Genomic DNA, 26,519 nt, shown 5'->3' on the forward strand with positions numbered 1-26,519 from the left:
GTGTCTGTTGTTATGTTTTTGGTAGTGTTTCGAATAAACAGGAATGATGGAGAATTTATAGGAGTTGGTTGCTGGTTTGTAGCTAATTCTGTAATTGGTTTATTTAACTCTTTGTACGTTGTTTTATTTAGTATATGCAAGAAATAAGAGTTTGTCTTTCACTTGTAGTTTATTCTCTTTTCTCAGTTTTATACATAGCTGATATATCTTTATTTGCGAGTTTAAAAGGTGTATCAGTTAGATTTTAACACGTGGTATCAGAGCATTACATGGTGAATGCCAAAGTGTATGCCAAGGAAGGAGAACATGGAGACAACGAAAGGCAAAGATGGACAACGAAAGGCAAAGATGCCCCGTGGTGCTAAGTTATCCGATATTGACAAAGAGTAACTACACAACTTGGGCGTTGAAGATGCGTGTGTTTATGTAAGCGCACGGAGTCTGGGAGGTGGTTGAACCCACAGATCCCAAGGGAAAGATCGAGGTAAAAATTAACAAAGTGGACCTGACTGCAATTTATTAGTCCATCCCCGAAGACGTGTTATTGTCAGTCGAAGAGAAGAAGGCAGCTAAAGACGCATGGGAAACAATAAAGACCATGTGCCTTGGGGCTGAACGAGTCAAAAAGGCAAAAATACAGACACTCAAATCAGAATTCGAGAATTTGAGTATGAAAGAAACAGAAGTGATAGACGATTTTTGCATGAGACTGAATGTATTGGTGGACAATATTCGTGCTTTAGGAGAAATAGTCGAGGAAGCCTATGTGGTGAAGAAGTTACTTTGTGCCGTACCATTGAGGTTCTGGCAAATAGCATCAACGATAGAACAATTTAGAAATATTGATGCTATGACAGTGGAGGAAACAGTTGGTTCTCTCAAGGCCCATGAAGAAAGGATCTGTGGGCAGTCTGAAACTCAAGGTGGGCAACTCCTTTTGACAGAAGAGGAATGGTTGAGGAGAGATCGTGGCCAAGGGTAGCAATTGTTGTTGAAAAAAGAAGAATGGATGAAGAAGTCAAACTATGGAGGGGTGGATGCTATGGCTCAAAAAAATCGAGGTGGTAGCAGCTATCAGGGAAGTAAAGAAAATGTACGCGGACCACACGATAGGAGTAAAGTCAGGTGTTTTAGTTGTGGCATCTATGGACATTACACGACGGAATGTCGTAAGTCTAAGAAAGAGAAGGGACAAACACAAGAGGCAAACTTGAGTCAAGTCATAGACGACGAACCCGTACTTTTACTGGTTGAATGTGAAAAACAAAAGGAAACCACCCTGCTGTTGAATGAGGAAGAAGTCCGGTTAAAACTGAATAAAACCGAAACAACATCAATTGAGTCAAATGTTTGGTATCTGGATAACGGAGCTAGCAATCATGTGACTGGACAACTCTCAAAATTCAGAGAAATAGATGAGAGTGTGGCTGGGAAAGTACATTTTAGTGATGGTTCTAAAGTCGATATAAAGGGAAAGGGGTCAGTGGCTTTCAAGTGCAAGAATGGTAAGGAGGTAGTTTTCAATGACGTGTATTATATACCCACACTCTATAATAATATTGTGAGTCTTGGGCAGTTGTTAGAGGCCGGAAACAAAGTAATTCTGCATGGAACTTTTTTGTGGGTATACGATGGACATGGAAGATTATTGTTGAAGGTAAAGAGATCAGCGAACAGGTTATACAAAATTATTTTGGAGACTTGTGGCCAAACATGTTTACTATCAAAGGCTGAAGAAGAATCATTTTTATGGCACTAACGGTTGGGACACGTGAATTATTAGGCTATGGGGTTGTTGTCGACAAAGAAGATGGTCTATGGACTTCCATAAATTGTACAGCCCAAGGAGATCTGCACTAGCTGTTTGATGTCAAAACAAACGAGGAAGCCTTTTCCGAGACAAGCAAATTATCAAGAAAAATTAAATTAGAGCTAGTTCACGGTGACCTATGCATCCCTATTTCTCTGATGAGCCAAGCAGGTAATAAATACTTTCTATTACTCATGGATGATTTCATTAGAAATATGTGGGTTTATATGTTAAACAACAAGGATGAGGCTCTGGGGTGTTTAAAAAGTTTAAAGTCCTAGTCGAAAGGGAATGTGGTGAGAAGTTGAAGGTGTTTAGGACTGACAGAGGGGATGAGTTCTTGTCTAAAGATTTTACTGCATATTATGAAAAAATGGGTATTGTAAGGCATCTCACGGCTCCGTATTTTCCGCAAAAAAATGGAGTAGTCGAGCGGAGAAACAGAACCGTGTTGGAAATGGCTCGTAGCCTATTGAAGGAGAAACAACTACCAGATGATTTTTGGGGAGAAGCAGTACGCCACTCCGTGTATCTTTTAAATCGTTTGTCTACTCGTTTCCATTACTCCCCTGCTAAGCAAAATGAAGGAGCCATCCATGTAGTAGATTCTGACTTCTGCTAAAGATACAACCTAAACTTTGACAATTTCTTCAGATAGTTGTTGGAAAAAATCATCATCTGTGATGCACATATTTAGAGATAGAAATTCATTTTGATTGAAACAGTTCTAGATGACACTAGCATCATCTTGCAGTTTCTTAGTTTTTCTTCTAACATACATGAAGTGAATTATGGTTGGAGGCTTGAATGAAGGTAGGTTTGTGATTTTTTTTAATGTGACATGGTTGTATCTTATTGGTATTTTGAGTAGGGTGTTTGTAGTTTGTTTATACAAGAATTTTGGCATTTGAGGTAGGTTTGGTGGAGATGGTGTTTGGCTAGGTTTGACGGTTTGAGTTTTTGAGATTTGGATTTGTTGGACATTTTTCTTAGAACCTTCTTCTCCTCCCCTTTTCTTCTCCTACTTTCATCTCCCTTCTTTCCATCGTCTCTCTTCTTCTCATCCTTCTTCTTACTGCTATATGCCTTGGTAGATTGACTTGGATTTAAGCCAGATGGTTTTTTCTCATCATTCTTCTGCTCATCATCATCCAAGTCATCTTTGGTGTTGAATTGAGTATTTTGCAACATGGTTTCAGCATTTTGCAAGAATCTTCCCAATATCCTTATCATTTTCTCATCTTCATCTGTCTTCTTCTTCTTCTTCTTCTTTATCTTGAGATCAGTTTCTGATATCATGCTTAATCTTAGATTACGCCTCACACAGTTTTTGGGGATTGTGAAGTACTTGCACATTCTAGTTTGAGGACAAATGTAGGCCACCCTCTTGCTTGGATGAAGATAGGCTTCAGGAAAAGTAGCTATATGAGTCTTTTGAGTTTATTGAGCCATTGCGTGTCCTCTGGAATAAATGGATTAACTCTATCAATTATTACATCCAGCTCAGATGCTCTTATGGATTGAATATTTGAGAGAGACACATGTATACACCTTTCCAAACCACAATCATTGACATTGGCCACTATTCCTTTCTCCAAGAAGTTTCCAACCTTTACAATCACCATTGTCAGAAAGTTGATATTGTTGACTAAAGCTCTCTTGTAAGAGATGTAGTTTTTGTGAAGAGAGACTCTTAGCACAGTTAGTAGCTCATTGAACTCCTTGTCTTGACAAGGGCCTTCTACAGCTTTTTGGAGTCTGTCTTTACCAATATCTTGAGAGATTTTGACTTGTGTAGAGCTTTGGCCAGAGTGGGATTAGATTTTCTAGATTCCTTTGATTGTTGAGTTCTAGCTTCTATCTCCCCCTTAGTCTTGGTAGCAGGAAGGAGTAGAGGAGTTGGAATATCTGGCGTAACAGCTTCAGGAAATACAGGTAGAGGAATCTTCAAAGCACCCATAATAGCTCCCAAAGCGACAGAATTCTGCATTTGGAGATGTTTATGGGAGTCTACTAGGCACCTTATGTCATTTTGTTGACTCTGCACTAAAGCAGTGAGAGCAGTGACCTGTGCTGAAAGTGAATCATTAGAGGCTTGAAGAGTGGATACTTGTTGCTATAGAGACTGGATTTGGAGATTGGTTGAAGTGGAGATTGGTTATTGTGAGCTTGATGAGAGAGGAACACCAAGTGGCTTGAATTGATTCCTTGATTCCCTCCATTAATAATGTTGAGGGTTCATATATGGCTTGGTGAAGTTGGTCCAACTTGACTCTTGTATTATTGTTGCTTGTTGATCTCTAACTGAGATGACACAAGTTGATCCAATTTATCCTTCACCAACCTCTTGATTCTGTCTTGATGAGTATTCAGAGTCTGTTCCAATACTTTACTAATGAGGTGGAAAGCTTTGAGTTGTGCCTTATAGACCTCTATAATAGCATCATATACTTCCTGTGGACTGAGAGTCTTGGCATTGCTTCCTAAGATGATGACATATTCTTCTCTGAATCTAGCAAAGACCTCTTCCATACTAAAACTAAAATCCTTATCTAGCCAAACATCTACATTCCCATCTAGCTCAGCTTCATCAACAATCTTGTGCCACTATTCTTCAACATCTGCTTTATATGACAGCAAGATAGCCTGATAATCCTGATTGAACATGTCAGTTGTGAGTAGCTGTTGGGTAATATTTGCAAGGCCAACTAGTTGGTATACAAGGAGATCATTCATTATAATTGGTTGAGATTGAGCATCCTGCAACCATTATGAGATGAGGTGAGAAGGTTGTTGAGTGAGGCTGGAGGTAGATGGGATGTTTGTTTGGTTTGAGGTGGAGGGTTGAGAAATGGTAGGTAACCCTGTGATTGGAATCACAATTGAACTCACAGTAGAAATTATGGTTGTGAAAATGTGTTTTTCACCAAAAGTGGGAACCTCCATTTGAATTGGAGGGGATTCGACCAAGTTACTGTCATGTACCATGAACTCAAACCCTTGTTCTTCTTGCAAAGAACTGGCACTTGAATGTGCTTGACTTTTCTCCCCAATATTTGGATCATTGACAATTTTACTCCTAGCTTCTATTGACAAAGCAATTTTAACCAGGGTTTTGAGGGGAGTTGTCCCTACATGAGGAACCTCCATTAAATTGGAGATGATTTAGATAGCTTCACCTCAGGAGTACTACCTTCAAACCTTTCAATTTGTGAAGATTTATTTGCACATGAAGGTGCATTTGGTACAACCACAGGGTCTTCAGTAAAAAATGATGAAACCCCTATATTTTTGTTGGTGTCATCAAGGTCTACCCCAGAATGTAGCATCTCCCCAACTGAATATGGTTCCTGGGTGGTGAGCACAGTTTCTTGAACTATATCACTTAATTTTTACAACACTTGAGATGTGGATTCAAGTGTTTCATTGTAGGTAGATGAAATATGAGAGATGAGATAAGTGATTTGAGAACCGAGTGTTGGCAGCTCCCCCTGAATAGATGAGGGAGCTTCAAATGATGTTCTCTCAATATGTGTCCCATCCTTATTTCTTCTTTCATAAACTTGAGTGTGCTCAAGTTGTGGTGCAGACTCTTTATAAGGTGCACTAGGGAGAGTGCTTTGTTCAATAGAGACACCCTATTAAGAGGATGCCTCTAGAGTCTGTTTTGATCCTTCTTTTACAACTGCATCCTTTTGGGAAGATGCAGAGGTGGCCAATTGAGTGATCACCTCAGCTTTCTTGGTCTTCTTTGGTTTTATGACCAGGTGAGACTTATATTCTGTTTTTTGCTCACCACTCTCAGTAATTATTATTAAGGGTGCATTCTTTCTCTTTTTTTTACTCACATCACCCTTTTGAGAGGATGAAGTGGTTGATTTCCTAGCTTCTAATGGTAAAGAAGGAAGGGTCTCTGTTTAGGAAGGCCCCTGTTAGTGTTCCTGTGTTTGTACTTCCACATGCACAGGAGCCATAATTGTACTAGAAGTTACATTAGACCTCATGTCAGGCATATGGTAAGTAGGGGTGAGCAACGGGTCAGAACCGAACCAAACCGAACCGGAACCGAAAGAACCGAGAATCGAAATAGGAATATTTTAAGAACCGAACTGGACCCGTTTATATGTAAGAACCGAACCGGAACCGAACCGTAAAATTCTATTCGGTTCGGTTCTGAACCGAAAGAACCGAATTTATATTTTTATATCATATTTATTTATTTTGCATATTATTTTGTATTCTAACTTTTTAAAATTTTGACTAGTTTTGATTATGTATTAACGGTAATTTAGTAAAAGAAGATTTTTATTAGTGGCAGATCATTTTGAATTCGATTACTTTCTAATATTTAAGAAAAAAATAATTTATAAAAATATTCAAAACTTCATAAATATTTAAAGAAACGAGTAAGACAATAAAAATCATATTTTTCTTAAAATTAATTAAAATATTATAAATAAGAAAACATGATATGTAATATATATGTATTTATTCATTTATATACGGTTCGGTTCTTACGGTTCTAGTATGTTAAGAACCGAACCGAACCAAGAACCAAAATTTCTAGAAAAACAAGAACCGAACCGGACCCGAATTAGTTAAGAACCGAACCGGGACAATAATTTTTGATCGGTTCGGTTCCCGGTTCCGAACTAGGAAATGCTCACTCCTACAGGTAAGGGTAAGTTCTGAATCTTTCTAACATGAAATTAGTGATTCTCAGACTTACATGTACCTTATTCTTTATAATAAGAGAGCCTAATAATATTTTAGACATCTGTTTATAATTGCCTATCTTTATTCTATCAATACCATTAAGTAAATGTATGTCTTGAACTTTATGATTTAAAGTAGACATTATAAACCTAGGAAAGAAAATTTCCCTACCTCTTATGGCCAAAGGCATTGTGAGCCTTATGTTGAGTTCCTCTAGAATCAAGAGACCCACATTAATGTGTTCTATTGTAATCCATGAAGAACACTAGCTTCTGTACCATACTTGAGATGATGTCATACCCTATCTTCCTGCATGTGAAAGCTCTCACTATGGAATCAAACATGAATGACCATTCCTTCATCAGATGCTTTTTATTCAAGCTAGCAAGGTTGATCCTTTCACTATAATTGATGAAGTCCATTAATTCAGCTAGTTCCTGTTGAGTAGGCACTTATACCAAGCTATCAGTAGGGATTCCCAGAGCCTTATTGACATCATCCTCATTAAATTCAATTTGTTGGCCTTGGATTGAGCAGTTTACCACCAAGGATGCAGCTTGATTCTCATGCATAACTGTCCTAACCACAACTGAGTTCCAGAAATTATTGAGAACATCCATGTATAGAATAGGATTTGCAGTTAAAGCACCTGCAAAGTATGTCTCAGATAAAAACTTGAAAAAGCTCTTGAAATTGCCAGGAGCTTGGTTAGCATCTGTGAAAGCCAGGTAGTTGGTTTCATCTAATAGTGTTTAATGCCATTTGAAGTGTTTGAATTTGAGTGGGTAAGAGATTTGAAAGAGAAAGAGTTCAAAATGAGAGAGAACGGTTGATAAATGGATTTTATATCTACTTGGAATGCTTCATTACAAGCTTAAGTTGGTGTTTTGGACTCAATTTGTAGGTATTTTTGATATGTTTTTGTGTTATTGCATTTCAGGCATAAATTAAATGAAGAAAGGAGCTTTTCAAGGAAATATGCTGAAAAGAGCTAAGAATTGGAAACCTAGGCCATTCTCAAGTTGTAGAGGATCTCGTTAGCTTTGCGTGGACAGTTGAATCGCCAAATTCTGACAAGAAGAACTCAAGATACGGCCAAAAGAAGAATTGTCAGAAAATTTCCAGAAGGACAGCGCGGCCGCGCCAGAACCAGCGCGCCCGCGCTCCAGAAATCACTATTCCAGCGCGGCCGCGCCCGCGCCCTTTTTCTGCACTGGAATCCTGATTTTAGTCAAAATTGAATATTTTGAGAGTCCTGGTCATCCTAGAGCTTATATATATCAATAAAAAAACATTTTCAACAACAAGGAGCAATGAGAGATCAATAAGAAAACCTAGAGAGCATGAGACAACTACGGAGAAGAAGACTTTTGTTTTCCTTAGTATAGTTGATACTTCTTTGAACCCTAGTACTCTTATATTATTTATTATCATGCTTTCATTGGAACCCATGGTGACGATGATTTCGGTTATGAACTAATCGTTATCGTGGGGTTCTAACGGATTTACTTATGGATTTCTATAGTTAATTTATTTCAATATCTTGGTGTATGGTGATTGATTGATATCCTAGTATTGGTTGTGCTTATTCATCTTATGTGTGTAGCTAACATATAAGATAGCGTGTTAATCTCTATTGAAGCGACAGTGAATATAGAGATTTAGAATTTTCCATGATAGAATAGGTTCATGTATTTGTTATACATGATTCATAGGTAATTTTAACCATCTTACTTGCTCCATATAATCACGATAAATAACTTGTTCATTAAACCTTTATGTTGTCAAATTGTATAGACATATAGGGTCTCAACATAATTGGTGTCTATTTAGCTGTTGACGAAGGAATTTGGTATCAACAAAATTTGAGGTTCGTAGCCGGAATCAAGATCTACGATGGTGGTCATTTGCCTGAAAAGTGAGCGGAGTATGGTGGTTGTGATGAATTGGGGGTTGAGATTGCTTAGGGTAGGTGGTGGCTCCTTAAGGCTCTCGCTTCCGACCCCTTACAATTTTCCTACGTACCCCTATTTATAGGGAATCAAGCCCACGTAGTTCTTGGGGAATAATAAATATAATGGGCTTAGACTTCTTATTCCCAGGCTCGGTCCAGAATCCATCTTCTGCTAGCTTTAGGAATGTCCAACTATGAGGCCCAACCGCGAAGGCCCAAGGCTCGTTTGTAATCGCAGGACTTCAAGGACAATGCATCTCCCTGCGCAAGGATAATATTCCGCTACAGCTATCTCCCTTGAATAGCCACGGTTCACCCCAATTGCCAGACGCGTCCCTGTCCCCCGAATGAGGATAACCCACCAGATAGCAGGACAGGTGATCCCAAGCTCTTGGGTGCAAAATATAGGATAACTCCAAAGTTCTCCAATGAGGACACCCGTTGAATACAAGAACAGAGTTCCCAAAGCACACACGAAAGTTAACCCCGCATCCCCAACAAGGACACCCGTTGAATACAGGAGGAGGCCTTCAATTATCAGGCATACCCTTGGAGGCCTTCAAGCTTTTCACGGACATCCCCCTCCTTGACCGTCTCAAGGAGGGAATTCTTCAAAGAGTACCTGCAACAAATACGTTAGTGAAAATAATCCTCCATTGCTCCTTCCACGCTTGCCTTGCTTTAAACTTACTCTTGATCATGTATTCTTCATACATAGGACGCGTCCTGAATGATTGGGCGCGTCCTGACCCTACGAACTCCACATATTGCTATATCTTCCAAGTATCTCTATTTGCTTTGTCTTGAATGAGAACAAGCTCAACCATCCCAAAGTGTGCATCTCCAGGAGGCAGGACGCGTCCTCTCCATGTAAAATACACATATTCTCCTTGTATGGCAACCTTATTACCTGTACAGCTAATCCCATTATTTTTACTTATCAGGGCGCGTCCTGCGCCTTGGGCTCGTCCTCCTTCTTTCAATATCCTCATCCCCATCTCTTAACATGACAACCCAAAGTACAGCCTACACAATCATGGACGCATCCTACATATACAGGGCGCGTCTTTGCTTAATACAATGCAGACCAAAACCTAATTATTCATCTTTTTGCCCCAATTCAATTCCAATTGACCCGTATTTGACCCTAGATAATCCAATACCAAATTTTGGCTATAACAACTACCCCCCGAATTCCATATAAAGTTGGAAACAAAATAGGAATTCTAATATCTACATCCAAACAAAAATTTATGTCATCCTTCACTCATATGAGTATGCGTCTTCTACATCTTCCTCTATAAGGGCGCATTCTCAACTAAGGCCGCATCTTCGGAATCCTATCCTCCTTATTGACCATGATGGTGTGCCCTCAATCTTTGCCACATTCACAAGTGTCATTCACATATCTTTCCGCCTTCACCTATAAATACTCCTTCTCTTCTTGACAACCTTAACCTTGATTTTTCCAGAGAGGCTTACCACTTATGCATCACATCTCTAAGCTTACCTGAGCTAACTCGGCATAAGAAACAAGAGATATTATACAAAAGTGTGCACTTCGCATACCTTGAAAAAGCATAATCCATTAACAAATATTTGAGAGTTTTCTCTAACTTTTTCATCCCAATATTGGTCTCCTATGGACGTGCCTTAAACTGAAAAGGTCATCATAAGAGGGCTGTCTCTAAGGGAAGGCACAACCAGAATAAAAGAATAGCTCTCTGATTTTCAAGTAATACATAATCTTTGATGCAAGGAGGACGTGCTTTGTTGGTGAGAGTGATCCTTCCATCAACAACACAATACCATTCCACATTTGATTACTTGCTCCTTGTCAAATCATAACTCTAAATCATTGACCTCGTCTTTTCCACAAATAGTGTGGTTCATTTATTTAACTCAAAGTCAAAACCTTTACGATCTTCTACAATCATATATTTTTAGAGGACGCGCCCTTTATAGTGGCGGCGTCTTCCTCAAATAAAATAATCTGTGAATTAGAGGGCGCGTCCTCTTTACGAGGAGCGTCTTCCTCGACAAAGGTAATCATCCTTGGAGGGAGCTTCCTCTGTAAGAGGCGCGTCTACCTCAATAAGGGTATTCATTCTTGGAGGGCGCGTCCTCTATAAGAGGAGCATCTACCTCGACAAGGTTATTCATCCTTGGAGGGTGTGTCCTCTATAAGAGACGCATCCACCTCGACAAGGGTATTCATCCTTGGAGGGCGCGTCCTCTGTCAGAGATGCATCTACCTCGACAAGGGTATTCATCCTTGGAGGGCGCTTCCTCTGTAAGAGGCGCGTCTACCTCGAAAAGGCTATTCATCCCTGGAGGGCGCGTCCTCTCTAAGAGGAGCGGCTTATCTCGACAAGATCTTCATCTTTGGAGGGCGCGTCCTCTCTAAGAGGAGCGGCTTATCTCGACAAGGTCTTCATCCTTGGAGGGCGCGTCCTCTCTAAGAGGAACGACTTATCTCGACAAGGTAACATCCTTGGAGGGCGCGTCCTCTCTAAGAGGAGCGGCTTATCTTGACAAGGTAACATCCTTGGAGGGCGCGTCCTCTCTAAGAGGAGCGGCTTATCTCGACAAGGTCTTCATCCTTGAAGGGCGTGTCCTCTGTCAGAGACGCATCCACCTCGACAAAGGAAATCATTCTTGGAGGACGCGTCCTCTGTCAGAGATGCATCCACCTCGACAAGGGAAATCATCCTTGGAGGGCGCGTCCTCTGTTAGAGACGCATCCACCTCGACAAGGGAAATCATCCTTGGAGGGTGCATCCTCTGTCAGAGACGCATCCACCTCGATAAGGGTATTCATCCTTGGAGGGCGCGTCCTCTGTCAGAGACGCATTCACCTCGACAAGGGAAATCATTCTTTGAGGGAGCTACCTCTGTAAGAGGCGCATCTACCTCGACAAGCTAACATCCTTGGAGGGCGCGTCCTCTCTAAGAGGAGCGTCTTATCTCGACAAGGGTATTCATCCTTGGAGGGCGCGTCCTCTGTAAGAGGAGCATCTACCTCGACAAAGGTCTTCTACAGAATCTTTATGTAATAAAACTAAATCAAAGATCAATATTTTTAGAAGGCTTTTAGAGGGCAATTCTCCACTGAATGTTTCACATGCTGAGGGCGCGCCTTAATATATTGTGACGCAGAGCTTGGTAACTCATGAGATTTTTTCCTGATAAGATTTCCTACCAGTAATAAACAAAATTAATATGGAACTTGGAATGTTACCTGGAGGATGCGTCCTAGAGGAACGGACGTGTCCAGTCGGTGAATTCTCCTGGAATTTGTTGGAAGTCGTATGGGCCCCGGATGTCTTTATCAAGGCGCGTCCTAAGTGTTTGTGGGGATCTCCTCCGTGCCAAATCTCTTTCACAATATTCTTCCTACACAAGTCCCAGAAACAATTAACGGAAAATACAACAATACTAGTTGAGTGTTACCTCGAGGAATCATCTTAACGGCGATGACTAGCTCATGGTAGTAATGCCTTCTTCTTGGAGTGTTCTCCTTTCGATCCTCCTCAGATTTGCTCCTGGTTGAGTCCTCTGAACTGAATAGTGTTCTCAAATATTCTAAATCAAATAGGATCCTTCAGTCTCTTTGTTGGAATAGGATTCTCTAATCTCCTTAATGGAATAGGATTCTTCAATCTTCTAATTAGAATATGATTCCCCAATTTTCTATATCGAATAGGATTCTTCAATCTTCTAATTAGAATAGGATACCCCAATCTTCAATACCAAGTAGGTTTCTCCCAATCTTCTAAACCAAATAGGATTCTCCCAATTTTCTAAACCAAATAGGATTTTTTGGTAAAAATTTGTAGCTACTATTTTCCTCTATTTCCGGGCTGTTCAACTTGGATTCTCATAACCATATCATCTCTGAATTAAATAGAATTCAATAAGCTTCACGTAGGCTGTAAGATCGTCCAAATATGACTTACGGAACTCGAGATAGGGCCAAAACAGTGTAGGCAAATCACTTAACCCGCCAAATCCGAATTTGTAAACTTCAACCCCTGTAATATCCCATATTTTCAAATATTATTATTATTATTTGGAATTGTTTATGTGATTTTATGTGAACTTTGGTGAATTATCTGGTAATTGGAGTTGATGTTTTGGATGTTTATATATGATATTCTTTGAGTATTTTAATTTTTTATATGTCCAGAATAAAATATAGATAATTATGATATTTTTCTGGTAATTTTTGGATTGTTATATGATTTTATAAGGATTTATAGATTTATTAATTATTTTTTGAATAATTACAAAATTATTTTATATAGCCTGGAATCATTCAACCTCAACCGTTTTTTACGTTTTTACAACCCGAAACTCTTCCGAAAACTCCTTCCTAACCTAATCTGGTAATTCCAGATATTTTCCGTGTTTCGACTTTTTCGATCCGGATTACAGTTTGACTCGTGCGCGGCCCGGCGCAAGATTTTCGATACGGTAACCATTTCGATAAATCAACAAAACCCGTATTCTCGAGAGACGGGATATTTTTACATTATTTTCGTATATGGTATTTTATGAAAAGCTCGGTTTTGATAATTATCCAAATCTGGTATTATATTGTATCGTTTTTTATAGTTATTTAGCGGCTAAGTAATCTATTTTTGGATCGTTTTGTAGTTACTTAGCGGCTAAGCAACTAATTTATCGATCCAAAATGATCCAGAACGAACCAATATTCCATAAATATAAATAGCCTATTTCTTATTTCATTTATTTCGATTATTTATTTGCAACCAGTAAAAATACAGTAAATACAGAGAAAAACCCTAGAAATAGATACGTTCCTGAAAATCAAACGCGCAAACGAAGGCGTTATCGAACTCTGATTCGGGCGTGCAGCATATCAAAATGAAGCTCTCAAAATCTTCTTTCTGAATCAATAATCATTTTTTACCTAGAAATCAAGGTGATTTTCTTATTTAATTATTTTAATTCGAATTATTTAGGGAATAAAATATGAATTTTCGCAGACGTGATTATCTGAGTGTTTTGATGATTCCATGTTGTAGAGCATATTTTTATGGTCAATTTCATATATTATACTTCAAAAATAGAGTTCAATATCATATAGTAATTGAAGTTTGATTTTCTAGAAATTCTGTAAAAAGGTTGTTCTTGGTGTTCTTGAAGAGTTCTGAGAATCAAACTTAAATTTGAAGGTGATATTGAACACCAAATCACAAGTATTTGTAACCGTTGTGAAGCCCTTGATGAGAGCTATATGTTCGTACATATATCATCAACATTGGTTGATTATTTAATAATTTTGATTTTTCAGTTTTATTAGTTAAATTCGATTTTTGATTTTAAGTCATTGTTTGTTTGATTTGAAGTTGGATTATCATTCCTGGGAGTCTGAGGATTGATTTCATATATTAATATGTTAATTTTGGTCCAGTTTTGATTAAATTCGAAGTTCTTGTTTTTTTTTGGATTTTAAATTTGAATTTCTGGATTCTGTGATGATGTGGTGATAATTTTAAGATCGTGAATAGTTTGAGTATTGAATTAGTGTTGTTTTGACATCAAAATCGCGAGTTTTCATCAAGTTTTAAGCATAATCGAACTTCACCGGAAGTTCGCCGGCTTTTCGCCGGTTTTTGTTTGATTTTCGTCGGAGAAGATGAACTGGTGATGGTATGTAGTTGTTAAGATATCAGAGTTGATGTTGGAAGGAAGTGGAATGGTTTGAGCCTGAAATCTGTGAAAACCTGGCTGTGTTGACTGGGTTTTGAGACTTGCCGGAATTCTGTCCGGCGACCGGAACAGCCACCGGTTTCTGGGTTTCCCAGATTCCGGCGGACCTGTTCTTGGTCCGACCCAGTTCCAACCCGTTAGGTTTTGTTTATAACCTGGGTTTGATCCATCCAAACCCTAACCCCTAATTTAAATCCTGTTTCCAGTTTTTTAGTTTTTAAAATAATTAAAAATCCTATTTTTTAATTTCTAAAAATTCATTTTATTTTGAAAATCATTATTTTTATTCTGAAAATTTATTTTTAATTCAAAAATAAATCAAAATTATTTCATTGATTAATTTTAGTTGATAATTAATTATTTAATTAGTCAATTAATTTAAATATTAATTGATTAATTAATTTAATTAGTTATTAATTAATTTTAATTGATTATTTAATTAGATTTAATTATTTATTTGGATTTAAAAATTCTGAAAAGTAGCTTTGAGCTTTAAAATATTATTTTAAATTATTTTCCAGGATCGATAATTCTTATAAAATTATTTTCGGGTGTTCGAGCCCTATTATTTAATTATTAAATGATTCGGAGACCGTTTTAATTCCGAAAAATGTTCAAAAATTCATATTAAATCAACCGTTCGTCCGTTTAATACAAAATGAACGCCTCTAGACTCAGAAAAATATTATGCTTTCATTAAAAATACTTTCGAGACCCAAATCCTTTTGTTTCAAAAGGTCGCTTGTTTTACAAGTCATTTTGAGTCAATTATTGATCGATAAATCATATTTTTGACCCGATTTCAGTTTTAAACATACCGAGTCGAACCTTTTGATGAACCGAGTCATTTGTGATATGAATTATATGATACGTGAATTATATGATTATGTGCTTTGTGAATTATGTGCGTACGTGGGTCAAGAGTCTTGTGTTTGACTGTTTCCTTTATGTGTGGGCTATCGTATGGGTAGACAATAGGGTTTTGACGCGCAGTCCATCGAGTAATTATCGTTTAAGCGATTAAGATGTGTATTTTAATTATAGAAGCGGATCATTCGAGTTGATCAGGACAAGATGTTGGATAAAGAGTGAGATGGAATGGTATTGGATAACTGGCTTATAGCAGTCACAGGAGCAGCATATCAGTGAGTTTTCAAAATGGAAGGACAATAAGGTCATGAGATGCCAGACTGAGACAACTGCATTTCTACGAGTGTGACTAACTGCTAAAAACCCTAAGGCAAGTATCCCTATCATCACTTATTGTTCAAGTGATATTTATTTTAAACCTTCTTATGCAAGTATTGCTTTCCCTATTCTCATTTCAGAATAGATAAATGTTTTACATATCGCTGAATTAAATGATTCTGTTTATGCAAGTACTCTTCTGTTATTCTATGTTCAGAATAGCTAAGTGATTTTACTTATCAAATGAATGGATTTATAAATGTTTTGGGTTTTGAGAAAAATGAGTTGGTTTTGCGAGTATTCCTGCCCAAGTAAATGGGGGAATAAAAGTTTATAAGGGTGTCGAGTATTATGACCCCTTTCAATAAAATGTTTTTAAGATTGGATGGTTGCGTAAGAGGCCGTGGCGGCGGTCCAGTGTGAGCTATGTGTTATACATGATATAACACCTTGCTAGGCCGATATGTGCCTTGGGTACCCCTTTGTTTAGTTGGATATGCTTCGGCATACCGGTGTTGCTCCGCGGCTGATCACCGGCAGCAACACACCGTCGTTCGAGGATTCCAATCTAAATTATGATATTGTTTTGATAATCTTAAAATAAATGAATTATCATCTGTTTCTGTTCTGGATAAAAGGTAAAATACAGTTTTGATTCAGTTTCTAATTGAGGTGGATACTTACTTTGTTGTTAAATATCAAAGGTGGTATTAGTATAGATGATTGGTGTTGACTTCAGTATGGGATGTTGTGAGCATCAAAGTTCGTATTGATATCTAATTTGATATGACAACAAAATGAGTATTAATATCAAGAGTTCGGTTTTGAATAAAGTTAATGATTCAATCCATAATCATTGCTTCTTTTTATTGTTGTTTACGATATTTCCGTAAACACTGTTTTACGAGTTTTATTCTCATCAAGATTCAAAGTATTGCTGAAGCATTTCGCTCGAAAATATCAAAAAAGAGTTTTGAATACAGTGAGAAACAATTATCTGATTCTTTACTAAATTTTCTGATTCAGCAATTATAATTTCAAATGTTCTGCTCTAATGTAGATGTCGGTTTTATATCAAAACAATCATATATATATTATAATGAACTTGCTGAGCATTTCTTTCGCTCATACTTGCCTGTTTTTAAATTTAACCTCCAGTGAGGATTAACTTGCGCTGTTTAGCCGCGTAATTCGAGGAAGCAAAGAAGAAGCTTTTGGAAGGTGGTTGGTCCAGGGTTTGCGGACTAGTGTAAGTTTTATTATATAAAATTGTTTATATTATATTATCTTATAGTGGTGTATTTTATAATTGGGCCTAGTATACTTCTTTTTGAAGTTATACTAGCGGGTTAAGTTTTGAGATTGAGAATTGTTGAAAAGAGTTTTAAAAGAAAGTGAAAAATTTATTTATGGAATTTGGATATCTTATTTCTAGAACTGTAACCTTAAAAGATCTTGGGTTAGTTTGGGGTCATTTATGCTAAATATCTTCCGCTGGCATTTGCATTTTGATTTAACAGGTTAATTTGGATTAAGGTTTCATAGTGACGACCAAATTCTCTGACCCCGGATTTGGGGGGTGTTACAGGTTGGTATCAGAGTCGAGGTTATAGTAAACTAGAAACGAGAGTATGTAGGAGTGTGTATAGCTATGTGAGGACGTTTGAGCTCATATCGAGTTCTTGTTGGACTATGGGATATAGCACCAACGAGTAAGTTAAGATAGGCGCATTCGTTCAAGATGGTTGTGTTCAGTTAGATGGAACTCCGGGAAGCTGCAAACTTCTATTGTGAAATATTCCAAGGCTATGATTCGATGATGATGAAGATTATCGATATCTTTGAAACGTGAAGAAGTGTCTAGAATTGGATGACGACTCAACAGAAGAATTCAAAAAGTAGATAAGTATTAAGACCTTGGAAATACCTTCTCTTTCTTTAACTTCTTTTGTCATCTCTCAAAAAGTGATATCTGTTAAAGGATATATTCCCTAACACTCGTTTAATCATTTTGTTCCAGAATCTTGTTTTCTGGATTTCATTTCTCTCCAGAAATATCAGCTTTGAAATCTTTCCAGTGTTATTCATTTGATTTTGAATTCCTTTGATATCCTTTTATTATGACTGAGATGAACAACCCTGGCTATAGGGGACACAAGGTATACTTGTCTGTGTGATAGGAGTTGGATGGGACGCCATCACTTGTGTGTGTTGTCACTACAAGAAGGTTAACAACCTTTAGTAGTATCTTAATTTGGACACGCAACACCAAGTTCGTTTGATCATATTGATCTCTCAGTTATTCTTTTAATTCAACAATACTTTTTCTCAAATTCAGATTTTGGTGTTGTTATTGTATCAAATTCTTTTTATTTGAAGTTTCATGATTTTATCATCCCAAACATTCGAAGGTATGCCAATCAAGTTAAGATGAGTATCCTGATCAAGTCAAAGTAAGGCGATGTGATGGGATTACCAAAAGCAGCAGTGGACTGCAATGCAATTAAAATATCAGTGGTGTATACCGAAGTCAATCTGTTTCTTTATTTCTCTCTCTATCTCTCTTTCTTTTCTTTCCCTCTATCTTTCTTTCTATTCTTCTTTCTCGCAATCAGTTAAAGTAATTCTACGGAGAAATTGGTCAAATGGTATGTGGAAGAAACGATGATGCGGAGTGAAGCTCCCATGATCATTATGTCATACAAGGACTCCAAGCTTTATTTGAGATTTAAGAAAAGTTGCATATGCAAGATTGAGAAGTTGGTTAGAAAACCCTTAGTGCTTTCTTCTGCTGATTCCAAGGACGGAATCTTTATAAGGGGGGTAGATTGTAATATCCCATATTTTCAAATATTATTATTATTATTATTTGGAATTATTTATGTGATTTTATGTGAACTTTGGTGAATTATCTGGTAATTGGAGTTGATGTTTTGGATGTTTATATATGATATTCTTTGAGTATTTTAATTTTTTATATGTCCAGAATAAAATATAGATAATTATGATATTTTTCTGGTAATTTTTGGATTGTTATATGATTTTATAAGGATTTATAGATTTATTAATTATTTTCTGAATAATTATAAAATTATTTTATAAAGCTGGGAATCATTCAACCTCAACCGTTTTTATCTTTTTACAACCCGAAACTCTTCCAAAAACTCCTTCCTAACCTAATCTGGTAATTTCGGACATTTTCCGTGTTTTGACTTTTTCGATCCAGATTACGGTTTGACCCGTGCGCGGCCCGGCGCAAGATTTTCGATACGGTAACCATTTCGATAAATCAACAAAACCTGTATTCTCGAGAGACGGGCTATATTTACATTATTTTCGTATATGGTGTTTTATGAAAAGCTCGATTTTGATAATTATCCAAATCTGGTATTAAATTGTATCATTTTTATAGTTACTTAGCGGCTAAATAATCTATTTTTGGATCGTTTTGTAGTTACTTAGCGGCTAAGCAACTAATTTATCGATCCAAAACAATCCAGAACGAACCAATATTCCGTAAATATAAATAGCCTATTTCTTATTTCATTTTTTTCGTTTATTTATTTACAACCAGTAAAAATACAATAAATACAGAGAAAAACCCTAGAAACCGATACGTTCCTAAAAATCAAACGCGCAAACGAAGGCGTTATCGAACTCTGATTCGGGCGTGCAGCATATCAAAACAAAGCTCTCGAAATCTTCTTTTTGAATCAATCATCAGTTTTTACCCAGAAATCAAGGTGATTTTCTTATTTAATTATTTTAATTCGAATCATTTAGAGAATAAAATATGAATTTTCGCAGACATGATTATCTGAGTGTTTTGATGATTCCGTTGTAGAGCATGTTTTTCTGGTCAATTTCATATATTATACTTCAAAAATAGAGTTCAATATCATATAGTAATTGAAGTTTGATTTTCTGGAAATTCTGTAAAAAGGTTGTTCTTGGTGTTCTTGAAGAGTTCTGAGAATCAAACTTAAATTTGAAAGTGATATTGAACACCAAATCACAAGTATTTGTAACCGTTGTGAAGCCCTTGATGAGAGCTATATGTTCGTACCTATATCATCAACATTGGTTGATTATTTAATAATTTCGATTTTTCAATTTTATTAGTTAAATTCAGTTTTTGATTTGAAGTAATTGTTTGTTTGATTTGAAGTTAGATTATCATTCCTGGGAGTTTGAGGATTGATTTCGTATATTAATATGTTAATTTTGGTCCAGGTTTGATTAAATTCGAAGTTCTTGTTTTTTTTTATTTTTAAATTTGAATTTTTGGATTCTGTGATGATGTGGTGATAATTTTAAAGTCGTGAATAGTTTGAGTGTTGAATTAGTGTTGTTTTGACATCAAAATCGCGAGTTTTCAGCAAGTTTTAAGCATAATCAAACTTCACCGGAAGTTCGTCGGCTTTTCGCCGGTTTTTGTTTGATTTTCGTCGGAGAAATGAACTGGTGATGGCCTGTTGTTGTTAAGATATCAGAGTTGATGTTGGAAGGAAGTGGAAGGGTTTGAGCCTAAAATCTGTGAAAACCTGGCTGTGTTGACTGGGTTCTGAGACTTGCCGGAATTCTGTCCGGCGACCGGAACAGCCACCGGTTTCTGGGTTTCCCAGATTCCAGCGGACCTGTTCTTGGTCCGACCCGGTTCCAACCCGTTGGGTTTTGTTTATAACCCGAGTTTGATCCATCCAAACCCTAACCCCTAATTTAAATTCTATTTCCAGCTTTTTAGTTTTTAAAATAATTCAAAAATCCTATTTTTTAATTTCTAAAAATTCATTTTTATTTTGAAAATCATTATTTTTATTCTGAAAATTTATTTTTAATTCAAAAATAAATCCAAATTATTTAATTGATTAATTTTAGTTGATAATTAATTATTTAATTAGTCAATTAATTTAAATATTAATTGATTAATTAATTTATATGTTATTAATTAATTTTAATTGATTATTTAATTAGATTTAATTATTTATTTCGATTTAAAAATTCTGAAAAGTAGCTTCGAGCTTTAAAATATTATTTTAAATTATTTTCCACGCTCGATAATTCTTATAAAATTATTTTCGGGTGTTCGAGCCCTATTATTTAATATTAAATGATTTGGAGACCCGTTTTAATTTCGAAAAATGTTCAAAAATTCATATTAAATCAATCGTTCGTCCGTTTAATACGAAACGAACGCCTCTAGACTCAGAAAAATATTCTGCTTTCATTAAAAATACTTTCGAGACCCAAATTATTTTGTTTCGAAAGGTCGCTTGTTTTACAAGTCATTCTTAGTCAATTATTGATCGATAAATCATATTTTTGACCCGATTTCAGTTTTAAACATACTGAGTCGAACCTTTTGATGAATCGGGTCATATGTGATATGAATTATGTGATACCTGAATTATATGATTAAGTGCTATGTGAATTATGTGCTTACGTGGGTCAAGAGTCTTGTGTTTGACTGTTTCCTTTATGTGTGGGCTATCGTATGGGTGGACAATAGGGTTTGACGCGCAGTTCGTCGAGTAATTATCATTTAAGCGATTAAGATATGTATTTTAATTATAGAAGCGGATCATTCGAGTTGATCAGGACAAGTTGTTGGATAAAGAGTGAGATGGAATGGTATTGGATAACTGGCTTCTTGCAGTCGCAAGAGCAACATATCAGTGAGTTTTCAAAATGGAAGGACATCAAGGTCATGAGATGCCAGACTGAGATAACTGCATTTCTACGAGTGTGACTAACTGCTAAAAACCCTAAGACAAGTATCCCTATCATCACTTATTGTTCAAGTGATATTTATTTTAAACCTTCTTATGCAAGTATTGCTTTCCCTATTCTCATTTCAGAATAGATAAATGTTTTACATATCGCTGAATTAAATGATTCTGTTTATGCAAGTACTCTTCTGCTATTCTATGTTCAGAATAGCTAAGTGATTTTACTTATCAAATGAATGGATTTATAAATGTTTTGGGTTTTGAGAAAAATGAGTTGGTTTTGCGAGTATTCATGCCCAAGTAAATGGGGGAATAAAAGTTTATAAGGGTGTCGAGTATTATGACCCCTTTCAATAAAATGTTTTTAAGATTGGATGGTTGCGTAAGAGGCCGTGGCGGTGGTCCAGTGTGAGCTATGTGTTATATAGGATATAACACCTTGCTAGGCCGATATGTGCCTTGGGTACCCCTTTATTTAGTTGGATATGCTTCGGCATACCGGTGTTGCTCCGCGGCTGATCGCCGGCGGCAACACACCGTCGTTCGAGGATTCCAATCTAAATTATGATATTGTTTTGATAATGTTAAAATAAATGATTTATCAACTGTTTCTGTTCTGGATAAAAGGTAAAATATAGTTTTGATTCAGTTTCTGATTGAGGTGGATACTTACTTTGTTGTTAAATATCAAAGGTGGTATTAGTATAGATGATTGGTGTTGACTTCAGTATGGGATGTTGTGAGCATCAAAGTTCATATTGATATCTAATTTGATATGACAACAAAATGAGTATTAATATCAAGAGTTCGGTTTTGAATAAAGTTAATGATTCAATCCATAATCAAAGCTTCTTTTTATTGTTGTTTATGATATTTCCGTAAACACTGTTTTACGAGTTTTATGCTCATCAAGATTCAAAGTATTGCTGAAGCATTTCGCTCGAAAATATCAAAAAAGAGTTTTGAATACAGTGAGAAACAATTATCTGATTCTTTAATAAATTTTCTGATTCAGCAATTATGATTTCAAATGTTCTGCTCTAATACAGATGTCGGTTTTATATCAAAACAACTATATATATATTATAATGAACTTGCTGAGCATTTATGCTAAATATCTTCCCCTGGCATTTGTATTTTGATTTAACAGGTTAATTTTGATTAAGGTTTCATAGTGACGACCAAATCCTCTGACCCCGGATTTGGGGGGCGTTACAGGTTGGTATCAGAGCCGAGGTTATAGTAAACTAGAAACAAGAGTGTGTAGGAGTGTGTATAGCTATGTGAGGATGTTTGAGCTCATATCGAGTTCCCGTTGGACTATTGGATATAGCACCAACGAGTAAGTTAAGATAGGCACATTCGTTCAAGATGGTTGTGTTCAGTTAGATGGAACTCCGGGAAGCTGCAAACTTCTATTATGAAATATTCCAAGGCTACGATTCGACGATGATGAAGATTATCGATATCCTTGAAACGTGAAGAAGTGTCTAGAATTGGATGACGATTCAACAGAAGAATTCAAAAAGAAGATAAGTATTAAGACCTTGGAAATACCTTCTCTTTTTATAACTTCTTTTGTCATCTCTCGAAAAGTGGTATCTGTTAAAGGATATATTCCCTAACACTCGTTTAATCATTTTCGTGGCCGTTGTTTGCAAACTCCTCTGTGGCTTTCCTTCAATTCTTGTGTAAAAAACCTTCATCGTGATGAGATATCTCTTCCTCCTGAGATTATGATCTTCATCAGCACCCCTCCTTCTAGCGCCAATTTGTTGATGGAGGAATTTGGTATCAACAAAATTTGAGGTTCGTAGCCTGAATTAAGATCTACGATGGTGGTTCTTCGCCTGAAAAGTGAGCGGAGTGAGGTGGTTGTGATGAATTGGGGTTTGAGATTGCTTAGGGTAGGTGGTGGCTCCTTAAGGCTCTCACTTCCGACCCCTTATAATTTGTAATCGCGGGACTTCACGGATAATGCATCTCCCTGTGCAAGGATAACATTCCGCTACAGCTATCTCCCTTGAATTACGAATGCAGGTATAGCCACGGTTCACCCCAAATGCCAGGCGCGTCCCTGTCCCCCGAATGAGGATAACCCACCAGATAGCAGGACAGGTGATCCCAAGCTCTTGGGTGCAAAGTACAGGATGACTCCAAAGTTCTTCAACGAGGACACCCGTTGAATACAAGAACAGAGTTCCCAAAGCACACACCAAAGTTAACCCCGCATCCCCAACGAGGACACCCGTTGAATACAGGGTGAGGCCTTTAATCATCAGGCATACCCCTGGAGGCCTTCAAGCTTTTCACGGACATCCCCCTCCTTGACCGTCTGAAGGAGGGAATTCTTCAAAGAGTACCTGCAACAAATATGTTAGTGAAAATAATCCTCCATTGCTCCTTCCACGCTTGCCTAGCTTTAAACTTACTCTTGATCATGTATTCTTCACACATAGGATACGCCCTGAACGATTGGGCGTGTCCTGACCCTACGAACTCCACATATTGCTATATCTTCCAAGTATCTCAATTTGCTTTATCTTGAATGAGAACAAGCTCAACCATCCCAAAGTGTGCATCTCCAGGAGGCAGGACGCGTCCTCTTCTTATAAAATACACATATTCTCCTTGCATGGCAACCTTATTACCTGTACAGCTCATCCCATTATTTTTACTTATCAGGGCGCGTCCTGCGCCTTGGGCGCGTCCTCCTACTTTCAATATCTTCCTCCCCATCTCTTAACATGATAACCCAAAGTACAGCCTACACAATCATAGACGCATCCTACATATACAGGGCGCGTCTTCGCTTCATACAATGCAAACCAAAACCTAATTATTCATCTTCTTGCCCCAATTCAATTCCAATTGACCCGTATTTGACCCGAGATGATCCAATACCAAATTTTGGCTATAACATCAGCTTCTATCTTTTTTGTGGATGTCTGATAGTAGGGTATTCATACAATGAAAGTTGGCGTTTACTAGTTTCGTGTTATCTGATTAGTTGTCATCACCATTGCATGCTAAGGTTAAGAACAATGACTTTGAATGAAGTATTTAATGAAGTTGGAATCTCATGTTTGTCTCATATAAGTAATTCAACCCCTTTAATCTCTTAGTTAATGTTATTTAGTTTAAACTCTGTTTAATCAAACCCCAATTTGTTACTTGTCTTAGCATTGAATAATAACCATACCATCGTTGTATAAGTGCATAAATTGAAGTTAACCTAAATCAGTCTCTGTGGGAATGAACTAGAAAGCATTATATATTACTTGCGAACGCATATACTTGCGTGTAATTTTAGCGCATGTTTTCGTCCTAACAAGTTTTTGGTGTCGCTGTCGGGGACTCGGTGTTAATTTTTAGTTTATGTGCTTGACAACAGTGGTCGTTAAAGTTCACTGACTCGGATTCTTTTAATTTCATGATTTACTTGTTTGTGTTTCTGGTACTCATTACAATGGGAGATCCAGCAGCACCAACGAAAGCGTTGATGGATTTTTCTCAACCCAAGATCAATGACATTTAATTTAGCATTGTCAGGCCAGCGATCACAGCTAATACTTTTAAAATCAAGCCTGGCACAATTCAGATGGTGCAGAATTCAATCCAGTTTGGGTTTTCTCCAACGGAAGATCCTAATATGCATATTAGGGATTTCATCGAGATCAGTGACACCTTCAAGTTCAACAATGTTTCTGAAGATGCGGTGAAGATGAGACTTTTCCCTTTTTCTCTGGGGGATAAAGCTAAGTGTTGGTTACACTCTCTACCAGCAGGTTCTATCACTACTTGGGAGGATCTCGCTCAGAAATTTCTTACTAAATTCTTCCATATGGCAAAGACAGCTGCAATAAGGAATGCTCTTACACAATTTATGCAGCAATCGGGAGAATATCTATGTGAAGCTTGGGAGCGTTACAAGGAGATGCTTAGGAAGTGTCCTCATCATGGAATGCCTGATTGGATGATCATCAATTGCTTCTATAACGGTTTGGGAGCACAGTCAAGACACATGCTTGATGCATCATCAGGTGGAGCATTATGGGCAAAGAGCAATGAGGAAGCTTATGATCTAATTGAACTGATGGCTATTAATGAATATCAGTATCCAACCCAGAGAATGCCACATGGCAAGGTAGCATGAGTTCTTGAAGTGGATACAGTTACAACTATCATTGCTCAACTAAAGGCATTTTCCAATGAAGATCGATTATCTGGCTAACTATGATGTTAATCAGATAACCAGTGTTTGTGAGTTGTGTGCAGGTTTGCATGCAACAGAGCATTGTGTTATATCTTATGAATCAGCTCAGTTTGTGAGCAACTTTCAGAGATCACAGCAACAAGTTCCAGACACTTATCATCCTGACAACCGGAATTATCCTAACTTCAGCTGGAGCAACAATCAGAATGCGATGCAACAACCGTTCTAGAAGTTTGGAAACAAGCAATTCAATCCTCCTGGTTTTCAGCAACAAATTTTCACCAAGACAACAACTCCAACTTCAACAACAAACTCATGGAGGTGCAGGTCAATATTCGAGTGAAAAATCTGAATTGGAGGAGTTGAGGCTTATGTGTAAAAACCAGGATCTTATATGCAAAAGCCAGGTTGTTTCTACCAAGACTCTGGAGGATCAAATAGGGTAAATTGCTAACGCCTTATTAATTCGACCACGAGGAACATTCCTAGTGATACAGAAGCCAATCCAGGCAAGAGGGAAGTTGAAGAATAGGTGAACGCCATCATCTTGAGGTCTGGAAAGGTCGCAATCCCCCAATTTCAGCAAGACGAAGAGCTTAAAAAATCTCAAGTTTCAAAAAATGAAGTTGTGGCTGAAGAAGAAGTGTTGAAGGATGCTGAGGTGGAACCAAGGAAGAAAACTGTGGAATACACTCCTTCTGAGCGTAATACAGGGGAGAAATAGGTCTATCCTCCACCTTCTTTTCCTAAAAAGTTGCAAAAATAGAAGTTGGATAAGTAATTTGCTAAGTTCTTGGAAGTTTTCAAGAAACTTCACATCAACATACCTTTCGCTGAAGCTCTTGAACAGATACCTAGCTATGCAAGGTTTATGAAAGGTATTCTCTCTCAAAAAGTGAAGCTCGATGACTTAGAGACCGTTGCTCTTACGGAGGAATGCAGTGCTGGGCTGCAACATAAGTTGCCTCTGAAGCTTAAAGATCCTGGAAGTTTCACTATTCCTTGCACTATCGGGAACTTGTCGTTCGACAAATGCTTGTATGATTTGGGAGCTAGTATCAATCTGATGCCCTTATCTATCTTTAAAAAGCTTGGTCTACCTGATCTGAAACCGACATATATGTCATTGGAACTAACTGATCGTTCTATCGCTTATCCGTGATGAAT

At 37.3% G+C, this 26,519-nt stretch overlaps 1 protein-coding gene and 1 non-coding gene across 2 annotated transcripts; one reads left to right on the top strand and one right to left on the bottom strand.

Annotated features, from left to right (window-relative positions):
* The first annotated feature begins 1,009 nt into the window (after positions 1-1,009).
* LOC141719101 (uncharacterized) lies at positions 1,010-2,432 on the top strand. The gene is made up of 2 exons (XM_074521483.1): positions 1,010-1,657; positions 2,079-2,432. The coding sequence occupies exons 1-2, from the start codon at positions 1,010-1,012 to the stop codon at positions 2,430-2,432; spliced, it is 1,002 nt and encodes a 333-aa protein (XP_074377584.1).
* A 22,563-nt stretch (positions 2,433-24,995) lies between these two features.
* On the bottom strand, positions 24,996-25,102 carry LOC141721924 (small nucleolar RNA R71). The gene has a single exon (XR_012574965.1). It is a non-coding gene; the product is annotated as a small nucleolar RNA R71 (small nucleolar RNA).
* Positions 25,103-26,519: the final 1,417 nt, after the last annotated feature.

The sequence above is a fragment of the Apium graveolens genome, chromosome 4, assembly GCF_009905375.1.
Source record: "Apium graveolens cultivar Ventura chromosome 4, ASM990537v1, whole genome shotgun sequence".
NCBI lineage: Eukaryota > Viridiplantae > Streptophyta > Magnoliopsida > Apiales > Apiaceae > Apium > Apium graveolens.

Bases quoted from the DNA above. Each gene is read 5' to 3' on its own strand.
- LOC141719101 (XM_074521483.1), top strand. From the start codon at position 1,010: ATGAAGAAGTCAAACTATGGAGGGGTGGATGCTATGGCTCAAAAAAAT. The intron at 1,658-2,078 runs GTAAAGAGATCA...GTGTTTAAAAAG, and splicing joins ATGGAAGATTATTGTTGAAG to TTTAAAGTCCTAGTCGAAAG.